Source organism: Ursus americanus, chromosome 11, assembly GCF_024610735.1.
Source record: "Ursus americanus isolate L20-20 chromosome 11, mUrsAme1.1.p, whole genome shotgun sequence".
NCBI classification, from domain to species: Eukaryota; Metazoa; Chordata; class Mammalia; order Carnivora; family Ursidae; genus Ursus; species Ursus americanus.
Genome location: NC_142137.1, coordinates 66,849,695 through 66,866,706, shown reverse-complemented (window position 1 = coordinate 66,866,706; position 17,012 = coordinate 66,849,695). Strand labels below are relative to the sequence as shown.

The 17,012-nt window shown below is 44.5% G+C and overlaps 1 protein-coding gene across 2 annotated transcripts in view; it reads right to left on the bottom strand.

Moving 5' to 3' along the window:
* The window catches only part of SNX9 (sorting nexin 9), a 108,618-nt gene that overhangs the window by 4,672 nt on the left and 86,934 nt on the right, over window positions 1-17,012 (bottom strand). For both annotated transcript variants that reach the window (XM_045805414.2, XM_045805415.2), the window contains 6 exons: window positions 14,100-14,203; window positions 12,365-12,468; window positions 8,347-8,424; window positions 4,043-4,119; window positions 2,839-2,928; window positions 654-768 (listed from right to left, as the gene is read on the bottom strand). In XM_045805414.2, the coding sequence (XP_045661370.1) occupies window positions 654-768; window positions 2,839-2,928; window positions 4,043-4,119; window positions 8,347-8,424; window positions 12,365-12,468; window positions 14,100-14,203 (568 nt within the window). The remainder of the gene's footprint in view (window positions 1-653; window positions 769-2,838; window positions 2,929-4,042; window positions 4,120-8,346; window positions 8,425-12,364; window positions 12,469-14,099; window positions 14,204-17,012) is intronic.

Below are 17,012 nucleotides of genomic sequence, written 5' to 3'. Positions count from 1 at the left end.
CTGCCTGGTTCTCAAGGCCTTCCATCATCACCAACACTCATTCCCAACAGCCTGTAAGTCGATCTTACTCCTGAAGGCCAATGAGAAAATCCTGTCCCATTATTTTGTGTGGTTTTGTTCAAACTAGGACATCCTTCCCCTTTCTACTTTGCCCATGCCTGTTCTGTCTACCAAAACAGGAAAAAATCCGTTCACTGTGTGCTGGAAAGCACTCAAATATATAAAAATTCCTTAATATCTTCTTTTGACTAACACTCAAATTTTGCCAAAAAAGCCATGTCCAAGGTCCCTTTCCATTCTACTGTCCTGGGGGACAGAGGTTACAAATTGCTGAAAGCTGCACTTTGGAATCTAACAAAGCGTCATGATTGGAGCTAATACTAAGGGTTATAGAAGGATCTCCACTGTCTCGGAGAAATAATAAAGTTGCACAGTTTCATCCGGCTGTTGGTCATAGTTCCATCAGGGAAACGGGTTCACTCTCATGAACACTGGGATCCTGCCAACAACAGGCTTGTGAGGATACTTTAAATCAGCTCTTATTTGCTTAGCTGGGGTTCACAATTGGCTTACTCTCCAGCCAGGAAAACAGCAGCTCCGCTGGGGAGAGACACCATGTCCGCCAGCGACGCACGAACCTCGCTCGGTCTTACCTTGCAACGCGTAAGACATGGTGCCAACTCGCTTGACCATGTTCTGCTTGTCCTGGGGGGTGATTTTGCTAGTTGCGACCAGTTTGTCACTTTCTTTCACTTTCTCTATTGCTCCCTGTGAAATATGAATGCAACAGTGTGAACAAAACAACACTCGAAGGATTAGTCACTCATTTCACAGAGAACAATGCCGACGTGTTCTGTAACTGACCGGCTGCTGAACAAAAAAATGTCCCCACAAAATAAGAACGTAGAAAAGGGGGCGCCTGGGTGGCACAGCGGTTAAGCGTCTGCCTTCGGCTCAGGGCGTGATCCCGGCGTTATGGGATCGAGCCCCACATCAGGCTCCTCTGCTATGAGTCTGCTTCTTCCTCTCCCACTCCCCCTGCTTGTGTTCCCTCTCTCTCTGGCTGTCTCTCTCTCTGTCGAATAAATAAATAAAATCTTAAAAAAAAAAAAAAAAAAAAGAACGTAGAAAAGCGCCTAAATAGAACTTCCTGCAAGTCCCTTGGAGGCAAAAGGGTTGCTATCCCTGAGACACAGAACTGAGCTGAGACGGACGTTTCATGCTACGACAGGATGGAAAGCAAACAGCACTTGGTTTCTGAGTGTGTGAGCCGGCGCCGACGGGTAGTGCAGGCGGCGGACCCAGGCCTCAGAGGTTTGGAAAGTCGATGAGGGGCAGCGTCGTGCCTGCACCCGGGCCCTCGGTCTCTGTTCGGGGGCATGCCGGCTGCGGGGGCGTGGGCGTGCTGACGGTCAGCTTTACTCTGGCGTCCGGGAGGAGCACTGCATCACTTTCAAATCGATACTTGGATCGAAGTAGTGGTAAAGCTGCCGAATGTTTCCCCCTCCAGGATCATCACAGTGCTCATTAGAGCCGTCTGGAAAGAAAACCTTTACACTCGTGCACAAAGCAGGCTCCATGCCCAAAACTCTAACTGCTGGCATAAATCCCTACGGCAAGCTAACTCTCCTGAGCTGGCTTTTGTAACTGGGATTTTTATTTTTGTTACATTTATGTTATGCCCCCCAGTTGTGTGGAGATATAACTGACATACAGCACTGTATGGGTTCCAGGTGTACAACGTGATCACTGATGTCCGTACGCACTGCAGGATGACCACGGTAACACCATCACCTCACACAGTTACAAGTTCGTTTTATTTTTATTTTTTTCCTTTGTGATGAGAATTTTAAGATCTACTCTCCCAGCAGCTGCACTTCTGGGTACATAACTGAAGAAAAGGAAATCACTCTCTCAGCGAGACTGCTGCACTCCCAGGACCGCCACAGCATTACCCACGACAGCCACGATGCGGAAACACCTAAGTGTCCATCGATGGGCGGTTTGCTAAAGAGAATGTTCTGAGTTTTATATTAAATTATCTGAAGTTGCACAAGGCTTCCCTTCCTGACTCCACCCCTTCCTGACACTTGGACTATTAAGCTGAATGCTAGAACGGCCACGTGCCAGGATTGTTAGGGTTGCAGACCAGCCCTCTGTGGAGATCTTCCTAACAAAGCCAAGTACATCACAGTATCCCAGAGTATGACGGTTGATAAAATGCCCCTACTCTGAAATAACTCATAGAGTTTGAAAAGAGAAAAACTAACCAGAGTCAAAATGTGAGGACACCCCAAAACATTTCAAAATTTGGTTTAAAAATACCTGTATGGAGGAATTATATAGTTTCCTTATTAGTATGAAAATATAAGATTGATGTTCATCATTTAAATTTTCATCAGGAAACCATTCGTCAGGCCCAGGGGGACAGAATGTCTTACTTCATCTCGACGGGGAAGGGTCTTGGAGGACTTCCCCAAGCAGCTTACAGGGTCTCACTAGTAAGGGCGAGCAGTATTCCTAATCTTGTCCTGAACTTCAAACAGCATGATTATTTTGTCTGATACCTGACCTAAGTATAGGCATAAAGGAATATTTTTTTCACATTTTTTGTTCCCTCAAAATAATCTTTTTAGAGAATCAAAGAAACTAGAAACTACCCATCGTCGAAACGTGTTACGGGACCTCACTATTTAAACAGCCCAAGCAGCCCCGGCAGGTTTCAGAAAGCTCGCCCTGACTCAGCGCCGTGCTGAACGACAGGGCCCGTGCGGTGGCCGTGCATCGCGGCCCTGGCCCACCCGTGTCATCATTCGTGCACTTCTGTGATCAAGTTACCTTGTGGGCGCCGATAATATCAGGGAAGCAGCCAAGGAAACCTTTATATTCATGATTACATTCCATGAGGAAGTGGAGATCTTTCTTTGGCTACAACAAGACACAGGTTGGTTGTTACTGGCAGAGAAACCCAGACGGTCGAGGACAAGGAAAGGGTTGTACTGGAGGCCTGTACGAGCCAAGCCCCAGGTATGAGTTACTGTATCGAGGGTTATGCATTCAGCCTAGTCTTCCTGCAAGAAAACAACTCCCAAGACCATTACATTCTCAACTGTAGACTGGAGAGAAAATCATAAAACATCAGACCATTTTTAGGCTGGTTGGTAAAGTTAGTCATTTTGAGGTGGCTCAAAATATGATACGGTAGCAGCAAAAAACTAGTTAATACTCTTTATATACAAGCAAATAAGATGGAATCATTTAATGTCTAAATTTTAGCAGAGACTATAAATTATTAAAAATCTGGTCGTCATCTTAAGTGGCAACTTAAAATTTTTCAGTTTTTCTGAATTACAATTTTTAAGAGCTACGTTATACACAGTTCTACAAATTACTCTTTTTCTACAAGCAGCGGTAGTCGGTGACCAACATGAGGCGTGGGCACGTGTGTGTGCACAAACATGCCTTTCAAGAGGTCATCTGTCTGAAAAACTTTTAAGTTAGGGATTTGAAACAACACTGATGTCCGTCCCCTTTAAGGGAACTTATCATCTGTTATCTGTAGAAAGAACTGGAATCGGACCACTGAAGGCCCCAGGAAAAGCCACCTGGCTGTAACGAAGACCTGCCCCTTGCCAGGGCCCGCAAGGGTGTCTTCTCCGTAGTGGCTGCTGAACGCTGAGAGCCTACCACGGCTGGCCCCACGGCCACCACCTACCAGCCGAGTAAAGCAAGCCTCAGACAGGCTAAGAGTCCAAATGGTGGCGTGAACAGTGCTCTTGCTCTAACATTCCAACCCCCTGATGGCGGAGGATGGATCCCAGCCATTGACACTGGAAGGTGTTCATTTAGATTCTCCATGATAAATGTAGCCATCACTTTAGCTTAACCAAGGAACACTATTACCACGTACAATGAACAAAGATACACAGGGATAGAAAAGAAGAGGAGATCTATTTGCAAAGTTTGTTTTAAAATAGGTTAAATAAACACGTGGGTCCGAGAGCATACAATCCGCACCGGGACCGCGTGGCTATGTGGATACCTGTTCTGCCACGAGACCGGCAATTTCTTCGTAAGTCTTTCCTGCTTCCGTTATTGCAGCATTGAGATCTGTTTCGCCTGGAAATCATTACAGCTACATCAGTGCTCGTAAGTATTTTCTCTTCGTTTATTTTACTTAAAAATTTCATTATAGAAAACACTACACTTTTCAAAACTAGAGGATAGTGTAATGAGTCCCCATCTACCCATCACCTGGCTTCCCAACGAACAGCTCACGGCCAGTCTTTCTGCACCTGTACCGTCCACCCCTACCTCCCCCCTTTCGCTGGCCACGTAACGATGCACCCATAAATTCTACGCCAAAGATAAGCACTCTTTAAAAAGCAAGGACAATACCAACATCACACTGGAGAAAAGAGAATTGCTCCTGATAGAATTATCTGGTCAGTGGGCAGCTCCCTGGTGTCTGGAATCAAGCTGGCTGCTTTCAGAACGCAGAGAAAACCCACATGGCAGAGAGCTGAAGTGTTTCTTCAATCTACGGGTTCTTTCTCCTCCCTCCCTCTTTTCTTGCAAATTTCTTTTTGGGGCGTTGAAGAAACCAGGTACTTGCCTTGGTACCCACAGCCTGGGTTTCGCTGACTATGTCTGTGGTGATAACACAGTCCTCTGTTCCCTGTACCATCCAGATCTTTCATTTTAGGAAAGGTTTGCAAAGTGTTGCTATTCTACTCCTATCACTCCTTCTTGACCTGAGGCACTTGTATAAAGAGAAACTCTCTTTTATCGACTATCTGGTTATTTTGAGATATTGGAAGAGAAAAAGTACATTAAATGCTTCTTTCTCTTTGCCATTTTCAGAATAATGAGTTGATCTTCTAACCATCCCCCAGAGGTAACAGATTAACTTTTTAAAAATGTATCATTGCAATCCTGGATTTAAACATACTTGATAAGCTTCACTGCAGAGAAAGTATTATTTTTACTAATGCTCTAATTTTCTCTTTACTGGCCATTGGAAGGCTTTTCAGACCAGCATCTGAGCTCTGCTAGGAGCTCTGGTTCATGTGGGTGGAACAGAGTGTTGAGAAATCCCCCGTGGGGGGCGCTAGAGGTGCTTCTCGCTACTGGATTGGCTATTTCTAGAACTTTTCGATGAATAGAGCAAGGCAAATTGTATTTTTTTAAAAAGATGAAAACCATAATGAGCTCATATGGATATTTCCAATTCAAATTTAGGACTTCAGGATTTTTCATAATGTATTTTTAAACTTTTGATTTTTATGTTTAGCTCTTTCATTTAAAACTTAGTTCCTAAAAATGGTAATACAATTATATATTTGCTTTACCCTACCATATGTAAAATAGTTTTAGAAGTTTTAATAACAATACCAACATTTTATTGCTAATGATATGACTAACGAAAACAAAAGATTTTTTAAGTTTTTTGACTTTAAGGCATCTGCTACTAGAGATATATAATCAAAATACAATGTTTTATGGTAATGTGAAATGATTCCTTTCCGCGTGGTTATGCCTTCATCCTGATGTATCAAATGATTTATATTGCTTTTGCTTTTTAGGGATTTTTTTTTTTTACATTTTTTACATAAATGAATTTAAATTTATTTTCTAATAATAAATGTAGAATAATAAATGTAAATGTAAAACATTCCCATGGCTTCAAAGTAAAATCTATAAAACTAGATGAAACCAGAGGTCTAGCTTCTATAGCTGTTCCTCTTCTCCGCTACAGTTAACCACCTAAATATTTTTATCAATTATTTTTCCACGATAATCCATAAGAACGGAAAGCGCCTCATGGATTTATGCAAAGGCCATGCGAATAGTCTCCGTGTTGTTCCGGTATTAGTTTCTGTACTCACGGAGGGAGCACGGAAGGTTATGTTTAACATAATCCGAGATATTCTTAGGAATTGTAATCCTCCGAAGTATTGGAAGATCAAAGAGTACAGCGCTGCCCCACGTCATCCGCACATCCGAGCAAAGGAAGACGTGGTAGACCCAGTCCTCGACTCTGCTGACCTTCACTTGCCTTGAAATGTGAAAAGCTAGTTCGTGGGGACTTGAGAAGTTCTTTGAAACAAGATCTCTAGGAAGCTGAAGGATATTCCCCACGAAGCATATTACACTGAGCACTTTTAATACTTGACAAAGTGCCATCTGCAGTAGGAATATCTGATAACACACCGACTGATGGTTTTCAGCAGGAAAAACATTAAAGTGAACAGGGCTTCTGTGAGGCGTGGTTTGGAGGGGATCACGTGGGCGGGCGCTGTGGAGAAGGCTCGGCATCCTCAGCGTCATCTCTTACTCTACCTCCCTTCCAGGGCGTCCTCATCCTGCCGGGCCCCCCCCTATGCCCCCCGCAGCCCTCTCTATCCTGCCTTTCTGCCAGGCTGCTCTGGGCTGCAATTATACAGATAGAAAACTCCAGAGAGAAGCTGATCGTTTTGAAGGTACACAGATTCTACTGAAATGTACAGAACGAGAAACATACAGAAAGATTTATGTACAGTACAAAGCTACCAAAGAACATCTTTAGGACCCATTCCCCAGATTACCAACTGTCTTCTCCTCCCCCCTTTTTAAGACTTTTGGTTCAATTACCTGCACCCTCTATTAATATGACATTTAGTGAAGTGTGAGTGATTTGTCTCTCCTGGCATCGACAGGAGAACAAGTGAATCGCTGTTTACAAATTCTGTGATCTAGCTCTGAATGATTTCTAAGTTTTCTATCTGACTTCAAGGAAGGGAAGTCCTTAGGTCTGGGTTGGTGCTACTGGAACAATCATGGTTAGGCTTATAAATCTCATCATGGAGTGGCTCCATTTCTAGTTAGGATGGGGACAACTGCAGGACTCCTGCTCTCAACATAATAATACCAAATACACTAAAACATCATACTTCTCTGTAGTCACAGAAGCACCGTGGGAATGAAGAAATCCAAATGAACTCAATTCCGAGAGGGCTGAGCCTTGCACCCTAGCCACGCTGCGGAGTCTGCAGGCCCTCTTCCACAGGCAGAGGGACTCTGCTGGGCCAGGAGGCTCTGCTCTGCTTTTACCAGATGTATGGGGGGGGGGCGCTGGTGTGAGGGATCGGAACTTGGGGGAGCCCCAAATGCAGAGCCAGTTCTCCCACAGGGGTGTTGTGCATTAAGGGGTGATGGCAGGAAGTGGGGGTGGGGCTGGAGGACAGAGAGCTCCGGGGGGGGGGGGGAGCTAAAGGAAGGCGCAGATTCAGGTGAGCTCTGACACGGACACGATCGGGGTCCAGCGTCTTCAGAACACAAGCTCTCCTCCCATCAAGATACTACAGAAGCATGAAGATGAGAGTGCTCCCGGAGCCCTGCCGGGACCCAAGCAATGGGTGCAGCCCTACCCTTGGCTCCTCCATCAACCCCCGTGGCACCCTGGCCGGGAGGCTGACCGTTCCCAGCCTACGTTCCTCATCTGGAACACGAGGGTGCAAGATGAACTAATCCTCAGACCTCCCACCAATCTAAAAGTTGGGATTTTAAGACACGATTCGGCCAGGACATATATGGGAGCCCCAACTCTTCCATTCTGGTTAGAGACTCACTTCTTGTTCCTGAAAATACTCAGACACTGACATCCACAGACCTATCTTTCCTGAGTATCAGAATAAACACCATGGCCAAAGTACCAGTTCTACCATTTCTATAAGTGACTGGACACACTCAATTTTAGTAAGTGCCATTCACCTGACAGACACTTTAACTTGCTACCTGCCCCACAGAGCAAACCACGCAAGAGTAAACCAAAATACAAAGGAAAACAGCTAGCTTATTCTCCCAAGTGTTGTCAATGTAAGAGTACAATGAATTCGAGATACCACAGGTAAGATACACAGTATGGGATACGCTGAAAATAATTCTAGGTCACGGAGAGACCTAAGGCAACGTGAATTTGTTACTTAGTCAAAATGTTCCCTCCCAACGGCCTTGACGAATTCCGGCCTTTGTAACAGGAAGACCTGACTTCTGAGGCGGGCAGAGAGATGAAAGCAAGGGCAGAGGGTGACTTCTCACAGCTGCCCGTTCTAGGGAAACACGAGCTGTATCTGTGCTCAGAGAGAGGCAAGAAGCTAGCAAGAAAACACAGAGCATAACCACCCTCCCCCTTTCTCAGAAGTAGTAAGGGGAGGGTGCAGAAGTGCTGAGGGGAGCAGCCAAGCCGATTTCAGTGTCAGTGACAAGAGTCCTTAGCTGCAGAGTTCATGTTTGCTTCCAAGAGCCTGAGGGCTGGCTGGTCTGCACAAGACACTAAGGGCCCGAAGTAAAGAAACACAGACGTACCTTGATAACCGCTAGAACTAAACACTGTTGCTAAACTCTGCAAGGCCTTTCCTATCTTCTGATATTCCTTGGGCAACGCTGAAAAGAGAAAAAGGAATACATTGTGCCCCAGTCCTCTGAGCAAACAGAAATGGGATTTGATTATTTCCTGAAAGTGATTACTTTTATCATAAAAGAAATCTGAAGCAACTCAAAGGAGTCTATATTCTTTAATAAAATCATTGGCTTTTTTAAATTAATGATTCTTTTTCAATAAAATATGTTATTAACTGATTGTTCAGTTCATGGCCAATGCTCTCGTCCTGAACTCCCACCCCGGCCCACATCTTCACTCACTGAATGAAGCCGAAGCGACCGGGAGCTCGTCTGGAAGAGGGTTTCTAGTTGACGGAGTACTTGCACGTACCCCATCCTATCTGATCACCACAGCAACCCCTCTACCGGGTGCAGCCGCACCAGCTCTGTTCCGTGGGTCAGGAAAATAAGGTTCAGGTAAGCAAACTGCCTTGCCCAGGGTCGCATGGCTAAGAGATGGTGGATGTGGCATTTGTGATTCCAAATACCTTGCTTTCCTCACCATATGCATGAATGATTATTTGCAAAACACAACAAGACTGAAGGCAACAAGGTGTGGAGAAAAATATGGCAGAAGGACTCATAGGACCAGGGAGGAGGGATTTGAGCATTCTCATCTGTGTAATATGATTAACGAAATGATCTCTGAGGGTCCTTCTAGTGCTAAAATTCTAGGATTCTAGGGTCACTCTGGAGAACTTTCTAGAAAAGAGTGTCTGTATTTTAGGCTCTTTTCTTTGCATCTATAAATGGTCCCCTTAAACACATCTATTGCTTTTCAAAAGAAAGCCTTGTTTTGCATTTGAAGATAGTGCAGTATTAAGACGAAAAATTCAAATGTTTCTTTAAAAAAATCTAGTTCAGACAAATCTGAAATGTGGTCTATAAGTTGCAATAATCGGGAAACATGAATTCAAACTCTGTTAGCTTAATTTTAACAAACTGTTTGCCTTTTTGTGACTATCTATGTGAGGTTAAAGACACTTGCCATGTGCTTCACCAAACAGTATGTGCTAGATTTCTTACTTTACAGATTAGGAATTTTAAGAAACTCTATTTTGAGAGAAAAGGGAAAAGAAGATATGCTTACATCAAATCCTAAACCAACTGCTTCAAACTCCCCTCCTCCCAAAAAGGGAGCAGCCTTACGCCAATAGCCTCTATTTCATAAATTTGGCCTGATGGGTTACACGGGACATGAAGTTGACTAGATGTCAGACATAAGGGTTTTAACTTTTTTTTTTTTTTTTAAGTAGGCTCCATGCCCAACATGGAGCCCAATGCAAGGCTCAAACCCAGGACCCCGAGATCAAGACTGAGCTGAGACCCGGAGTCAGACACTCCACTGAGCCATCCAGGAGCCCCAGGGATGGAAAGAAATCATAAGCCCAGATGTTTATGAGATCCTTAAAATTGTGATTTTAAGATTTGTGCAAAATATTTCTAAGAAATAGAGAATAGCTTTCAAAGAACATATAGATTTCAAGGGTTTACTCTTATTATGGCCTCATAAGGGCTTACAGCTAAAATTAATTATTTTACAATGAAATCACTATTCGAGAGAAGTGTCACTCCCCTTTTTGTTCATGAGTTGCCTCGCTGTGACCAAAGGCTGGCGGTGGGTTTTGTCGTCTAACACTGCATTTGTATACCTGACCGTTTGGGGCCTAATCAGTGCTATATTTAGGACGCGGCGTCATGTTTCTGCAGCATGAGAAAGGAGCGACTGCTCTCACTCCCCGCGTCTGCCCCTCGAGCACCAACAGCTGGCCCGCTGCCACAAGCGGTTTTGTTGATTCCGAGTATTACGTTAATGGTAGAGGGTCATTCAGTGGGAAGCAGGGCCTTCCTGCCCACCCCCCCCCCCCCCAAAAGGGCCAGACAGTAACTATTTCAGGCTTTGGCAGGGGCCACGGGTTTCTGTTTAAAGTACTTGACTCTGCCACTGTCAGGAGAGTAGCCACAGATAATACGTACAGAAACAGGCATGGCTGTGCTCCACTTGACACAACAGGCAGCAGGCCAGCTCTGGCCTCTAGGCCACGGTCTGTCAACTCCTGATAAGGCTCAGATTTCAGGTCTGGATTTAATGGATCTTAATATTGTCATTAACTATGCTATGCTATCTTAATTCATCCACAAGTCACTCGACATTCAGTTTCTTGTTCATTAAAATTATTTTTTGACTTCAAATTTGATTCTTTTTCCCTTCTTTAAAAGAAAAATATCACTTGTTAAAAAAATCTTTACAGATAATTAAATTCCTTCCTATGCTGAGTTATCACGGTTTAAAAGTGGGTACGTATTATCTTTATTATACAAAGTAGAAGCCATCTTCATTAAGAGAAAAACAAAATAAAACTGAATACAACCAGTATTCTTGCAGGGTGTATGAGCTGAAGACTAGAAAATTCTTAGATACCAGCCTTACGGCTAGCCTACGGGCCTTAGGTTAGTTGGACTGGCAGCACCACTTTCTCCATAACTGGAGCTCAGTTTCCTCTCTGGGACTCGGATGGCTGTGCTGGAGATAAGGACGGGATGGGTGGACAGGGGAGGAAACTCCTGAGTGTCTATGGCCCTCGAAGACCGTATGAACGCTATGCAGCGGTGACCTGGCTTCCAAAGCCAGCGGAGCCTCAGAGGGGGGGAGGGGGGAGGGCAGCTGGCCAGCGTGACCCCCATGGCCGACAGTGATTGCTTCTAGCCTGGGCTATGTGACACAAGGGTGCCAGGGAATACAGGACAACATGGTTCAGCAAAATGATGGTCTAGACACAAGGGAAGGGGGGTATGGGGGTGAGGGTGGGGATAAGAAGTCCTTGAGGACATGGAAGGAGCAGGCAGAAGGCCACAGCTGGCCACCTGGGCTCACACTGTTCCTAGTCTGACCCAGATTATGCTTTCCACAGCCAACTATCCTGGTCTTTTCTAAAAATTAGGGCCATAGTGGGTGCCTGGGTGGCTCAGTCGGGTAAGCGTCTGCCTTCGGCTCAGGTCATGATCTCAGGGTCCTGGGATCGAGCCCTGCGTCGGGCTCCCTGCTCAGTGGGGAGTCTGCTTCTCCCTCTCCCTCTACACCCCCACCCCGCTCATGTTCTGTCAAATAAATAAATAAAATCTTTAAAAAAAAATTGGGGCTGTAGCAAATACAGATGGTCCCTGACTTAACAATTTATCGACGTTATGATGGTGCCAGTACAATATGCAGTCGCTACAAACTGTACTTGGAATTTTGAATTTGGTTCTTGTCCCGGGCTGGTGACCGCGGGAGGACCCTCTCTGTGATGCTGGGCAGCAGCAGCAGCCCCGCCAGCTGATGACCACCCTGCACCCGGACAGCCATTCTGTTCTTCACTTTCCGTACGGTAGGAGATGTTCAACACTTTACTATAAAATAGGCTTTGTGTGAGGTGACTTTGCCCAAGTGCAGGCTAATGTAAGTGTCCTGAACACGGTGAAGGGGGGCCAGGCCAAGGTGTGATGTTTGGGAGGGTAGGTGTATTGACCGCATTTTCGACTTTGGCTATTTTCCACTTAGGATGGACTTGTCGGGATGTAACCCCATCATAAGTTGAGGAAGATTCCATATACAATATCTTACCAAATGGATAAAGACTAAAAATACAATTATGAGATTAAAAATAACAAGTACTCTCTAAACACGCAGAAAAAATTACTTATCCATAGATTAGAAACCCCAAATAACTAGAAACACTTAAGGGAACACGGTGTTTATACGCGCTCTTGAACTGGCTTTGTCGGAGTCCATTTTCTGCTGAGTAGGGCTGACAAGCGAGGCTCGCCAACGGGCTGTGGGTATCATTACTTCAGTTCACTACAGGCATTTCTGTTCGCGTGGATGGCGCCTCGGTGTGGTCAAGGTCACGACACCAAGCCTGCGCCGCCCCCCACCAGGGCCCGGGGCTGGACAGGCACTTACGTCCTGTGCACCGTTTCCAGTGCTCCTGCCCCACCGTCAGCAGCTCCTTCACGCCGTCGTCCATGGCTTTGGTGAATTTACCAACAGCGTCGCACTTCTGTTCTCTGTGGGGCAAAAACACAAGAAGGCATGTCCTTGACTTGGCTACCAAATGGTCAAACAGTGGGATGTGTAGGGGGAGAAAAATCAACACGGTCAGGGAGACTCCGGCCAAACATAATCATGAGTGCTTGTTTTCTTGCACGGTAACAACTGCTCTTTAACCAGGCTTCATTCAGATTTTTAAAGAAGGGGCGCCTGGGTGGCACAGCGGTTAAGCGTCTGCCTTCAGCTCAGGGCGTGATCCTGGCGTTCTGGGATCGAGCCCCACATCAGGCTCCTCTGCTAGGAGCCTGCTTCTCCCTCTCCCACTCCCCCTGCTTGTGTTCCCTCTCTCGCTGGCTGTCTCTATCTCTGTCAAATAAATAAATAAAATCTTTAAAAAAAAAAAAAAAAAAGAAGGGGCGCCTGGGTGGCTCAGATGATTAAGCAGCTGCTTTTGGCTCAGGTCATGATTCCGGGGTCCTGGGCCTAAGCCCCTCGTCCCGCTCCCTGCTCAGCGGGGAGTCTGCTTCTCCCTCACTCTCTCTGCCCCTCCTTCCTGCTTACGTTCACTCTCTCTCTCAAATAAATAAAATCTTAAAAAAACAGATTTTTAAAGAATTACTTAAAAATCTATTTAAATTTTAATTGCTTCCCTTCCCCCCTCAATTCCCTATGAATTTTAACTAAAATTATTCTGAAGTATACAAAATCATGATTTCCTGAATATCTGGTTGAGTCGAATTCTATCAGTGGACGTACTGAGTGGGTCCCCATGCATTCCAGCAAGTACTTTAGCGAATCAGAGAAGGTAACCTGGATACACAACCACATAAGTGATACTGAATGTCTCAGTTCTTTGAGGATGTAAAAAGTACTAACCTGAAAAACTCATCCCAATATCATGTTAAATGAAAAAAGCAAAAATAAAAACAGATCATAAGACAGAATACACAGTGCGAAGTCTTTTGTGTTTAAACAATTTTACATATGTGCAGAGGACGTCTGAGAAGACTACAGACGTAGGCCAACATATTAACACTGATTTTTCTCTCTGGGTGGTTGCAAGATTGTGTGTGTGTGTGTTTCTTTTTTTTATCTATATGTTTGGTAACACATAAGAGATAATTTTATTTAAAAAACTTCTTTAAAAAAAACCCCAATATTTCTTGTTAGCCTTTACATAGAAAAGGAACTGCTCGATTTTCAACCAAGCCTACATTTTAAAAAAATTACATAATTAAAAATAACAAATTGAAAAATAGCACAAAAAAGCAGGTTAGAGATTTGCTTCCTTAAGGCAAGGTTGAGACTTCTGCTTTGCTGATGACCACGCGGGCATGCACTGGCTCTGGGCTACTTTGTTTTATCTGCTTTATTAGAAATGACCAGAAACCACTGTGTCAGCTAGGAAACCACTCACTTCAAGGTAAAAAGGAAGCCGACTTTAATCTAATCCTATGGCTAGAGAGACCGTGCTTTCTGTGCAAGCGAGGTTTTCCCCGTCACCGGCCCGCGGCCCGCCCTCCCCATGTTCACACGGTCTCGCCCGGCCCCCTGCACTCCAGCTGCGGTCAGTCGCACCAGCCAAGGCCTGTATGCACAGCAGGGGAACATGGGCTAAGAAGAAGGCAAGTGTGACAATAGTTCTCACATTTCTAGTAAGTCCAAGTCAGGTGCCTCTGGTTCCATGGTGGAAAATATCATAACTCCCACCAGCTCATCTCTCTCAGCCTTCCTCTTCCCAGTTTTCCATTCCTGCAAATAAGAACATTATAACGTCACAGCAGAGAGCAGAGTCAAACTGGTCTTTCAAAACTCCCTAATGCAGTCGGTTCACAGACTGACTAGCTCTAATTCTCGGCAGCAGCACTCACACCATGGCCCTCTGCACTGTGGGATGTCGGTACGTCCCAAACGTCATCGCGGTGCACAAGCAGTGCCGACGTGCAGAGTGGTCCCTGTGAGCCCAAGTCCCTTCGGAGTGAGGTGGTTCCATCCCTTCCCTTTCCCCGTGCACAGCAATGAAACAAGGTGAATACAAGCACCCCTAGCAATCCTGACCAAGTGCCTCAAAGTTTTAGGTTAAATGTTTTCTTAAAAAGATTAAAGCTTTTCTAAAACACAAGATAGGAACCAATATTATGAGCTGTTTTTTTTAAAAAAAAACATATTTTTGCAAGATATACCTATAAATATATAGATCTACATATGCAGATATAGAAAGTGCCCCAAACAATCGCGCGCAGCAACCAATTCCCACAAAGTGAGTTCGTGTGTAAACTATGCCAAAGCCAAGAGAAAAGGGTAGCATTCCAGAAGCCCCCTCGTGTCTCTTCCCAATCACCGCCCCTTCCCTCCCTCACTGAGGTGACCAATATCCTCTCTTTAATGCTGCCCAGTTCCTCCCATTCCTTTCAAGTCTCACCATCTAAGCACCCATCCCTCATCTGGGTCTGCTAGTTTTTCTGAACAAAACCACTCTCTGTGTATTCTTTTGTGTCTGGCTTCCTGGGCTCAGGCCGTGCTTAGCAGCTACGGCCACAGTGTTGTCGGAGCCGCCGTCCACGGGTTCCACTGTGGCACAGTGTTCCATTGTGTGCATACTCCCCAGCTGATTATTCATCTACTACTGGAACCCCCCCCCCCCCCCGGCCCTGCCAGGTGACAAGTACAGCTGCTACGGACACGTGTCCTGGTGCACGCGTGCACTCATCTGTCAGGTATGCACACACCTGTCAGGTATACACGCAGGCTGGAAAACGTTCAACTGCAGTAGGTAATGCCAGATGGTTTTTCAAACTGGTCTTACCCATTTCCTCGCCCACCAGCAGCGTGCGAAAGCTTGCTGGGTCAGGCTTTCTAATGTTAGCCATCGGGGCGGGCAGCAATGGGATTCACTATAGCTTTAATCTGCATTTGCTTGATGACTAATGAGGTTAAGTACTTCCCTACACATTTGTCGAGGACTGAGATACTTTGTTTTGTGAAAGGTACCTTACCAAATCTCTTTTTCTACTGGGTTATCTTTCTTATGGATTTTTACGGGTTTTCACTTATTCCAAAATGCAGTCCTTTGCTGGTTATAGATGTTCAGATCTTTCGCTTGTTTTTCACCTTTAAAGGCTTCTTTTGATACAGAGCAGTTCTTAATTTCAATGCAGTCTAATTTATCAGCCTCTTCCTGTGTGACTAGTCATTTTTCTGTTATATTTTAGAAATCCTTCCCTACCTTAGGGGTATGAAAGATATTTCTCTATGTTACCTTCTTGAAGCTTTATTGTTGTTGCCTTTCACATTAGACTTGCAAACCACCTGGAACTGATTTTTTTCAATAAAACTATATACAATAGAAATGTTCGAACACGTATAAAAGTATAGAGAAAAGTCAAACCCCCGCCCAGACCCAGCTGCAACACGTATCAACATTTTGCCAGTCTTGGTTTTTCTATTCTCTTCAATTCTACCCTTTATTTTCTTCTTGTTGATTTTCCTGGAAGTCCCAGACATAGTATCGTTTCACCTATAAGTACCTTTAATAGATAAGGCCATGTCTTAACAACATAACCCCAATTCCAGTGTCAACCCTAATAAATCAACAGTAGGTTGTCATGAGGTGGTGACCAAATTTCATTTTTCCTCAATGATACCATCCAGTTGACCTGGCACCATTCACTGGAAAGACTGTCCTATCCCCACTGTACTTGACACCATCTTTGCCATAAATCAAGTATCCATTCTAGTCTGTTCCACTGGTCTATCCTTATGCCAATACCATGCTTTTAAAATTATTTTAGCTTTGCGATGAGTCTTAATATCCAGTATAGCCCTCCTTCCACTTCATTCTTTTTCAAGAGTACCTTGGCTACTCTCAGTGCTCTGATTTTCCACACGTATAGCATCTTTTCTATTCCTCAATCCATGAAACAGTATTGGAACACTTAGCCAGGTTTTCTTTCTCTCGAAAATGTTTCATAGTTTTTTATGTAGAGATTTTCTGTGCATTTTCTTGTACTTGTTCCTAGATAGATCTTTGACACTACTGTGATCGTTTTTAGACTTTCATTTTGTTTTCATTTATTGCTGGTATGTAAATATGTACTGTCTTATATCCAGCTATTTTACTAACCCCTTATTTCCAATAACAGAAAAATTACTAAGTCTACCATTTACACAAGCTACTTCTGGCCAAAGAATCACAGTTTTTAGTGATTATCTAGTTTTACACAGTCATTTAGCAGGTGAGGAAACCGTGACCCAGAGATTCAATGCCGTGGCCAAGATCACAGAAGGAGCTAGAAGCAGATCCCTGACTCCAAGTTCTTTCTTTTTTCTATTATATCAAATCCACCCAAAACCCCAGTGTCTAAGATGTAGTATTATTTTTAATAATAATATTCTGTATAAAACACAACCTTTAGAAGTGCTTTCTAAATCAAATCTTTGGAAAATTAGGACTTTTGTTAAAGGCAACACACTTGGGAGGGGATGCCATGTAGCTTGTGTCTACAGTGTAACGAAATGGATTGACAGAACTCACTCAGAGAATGTAGTTTCACCACTATAT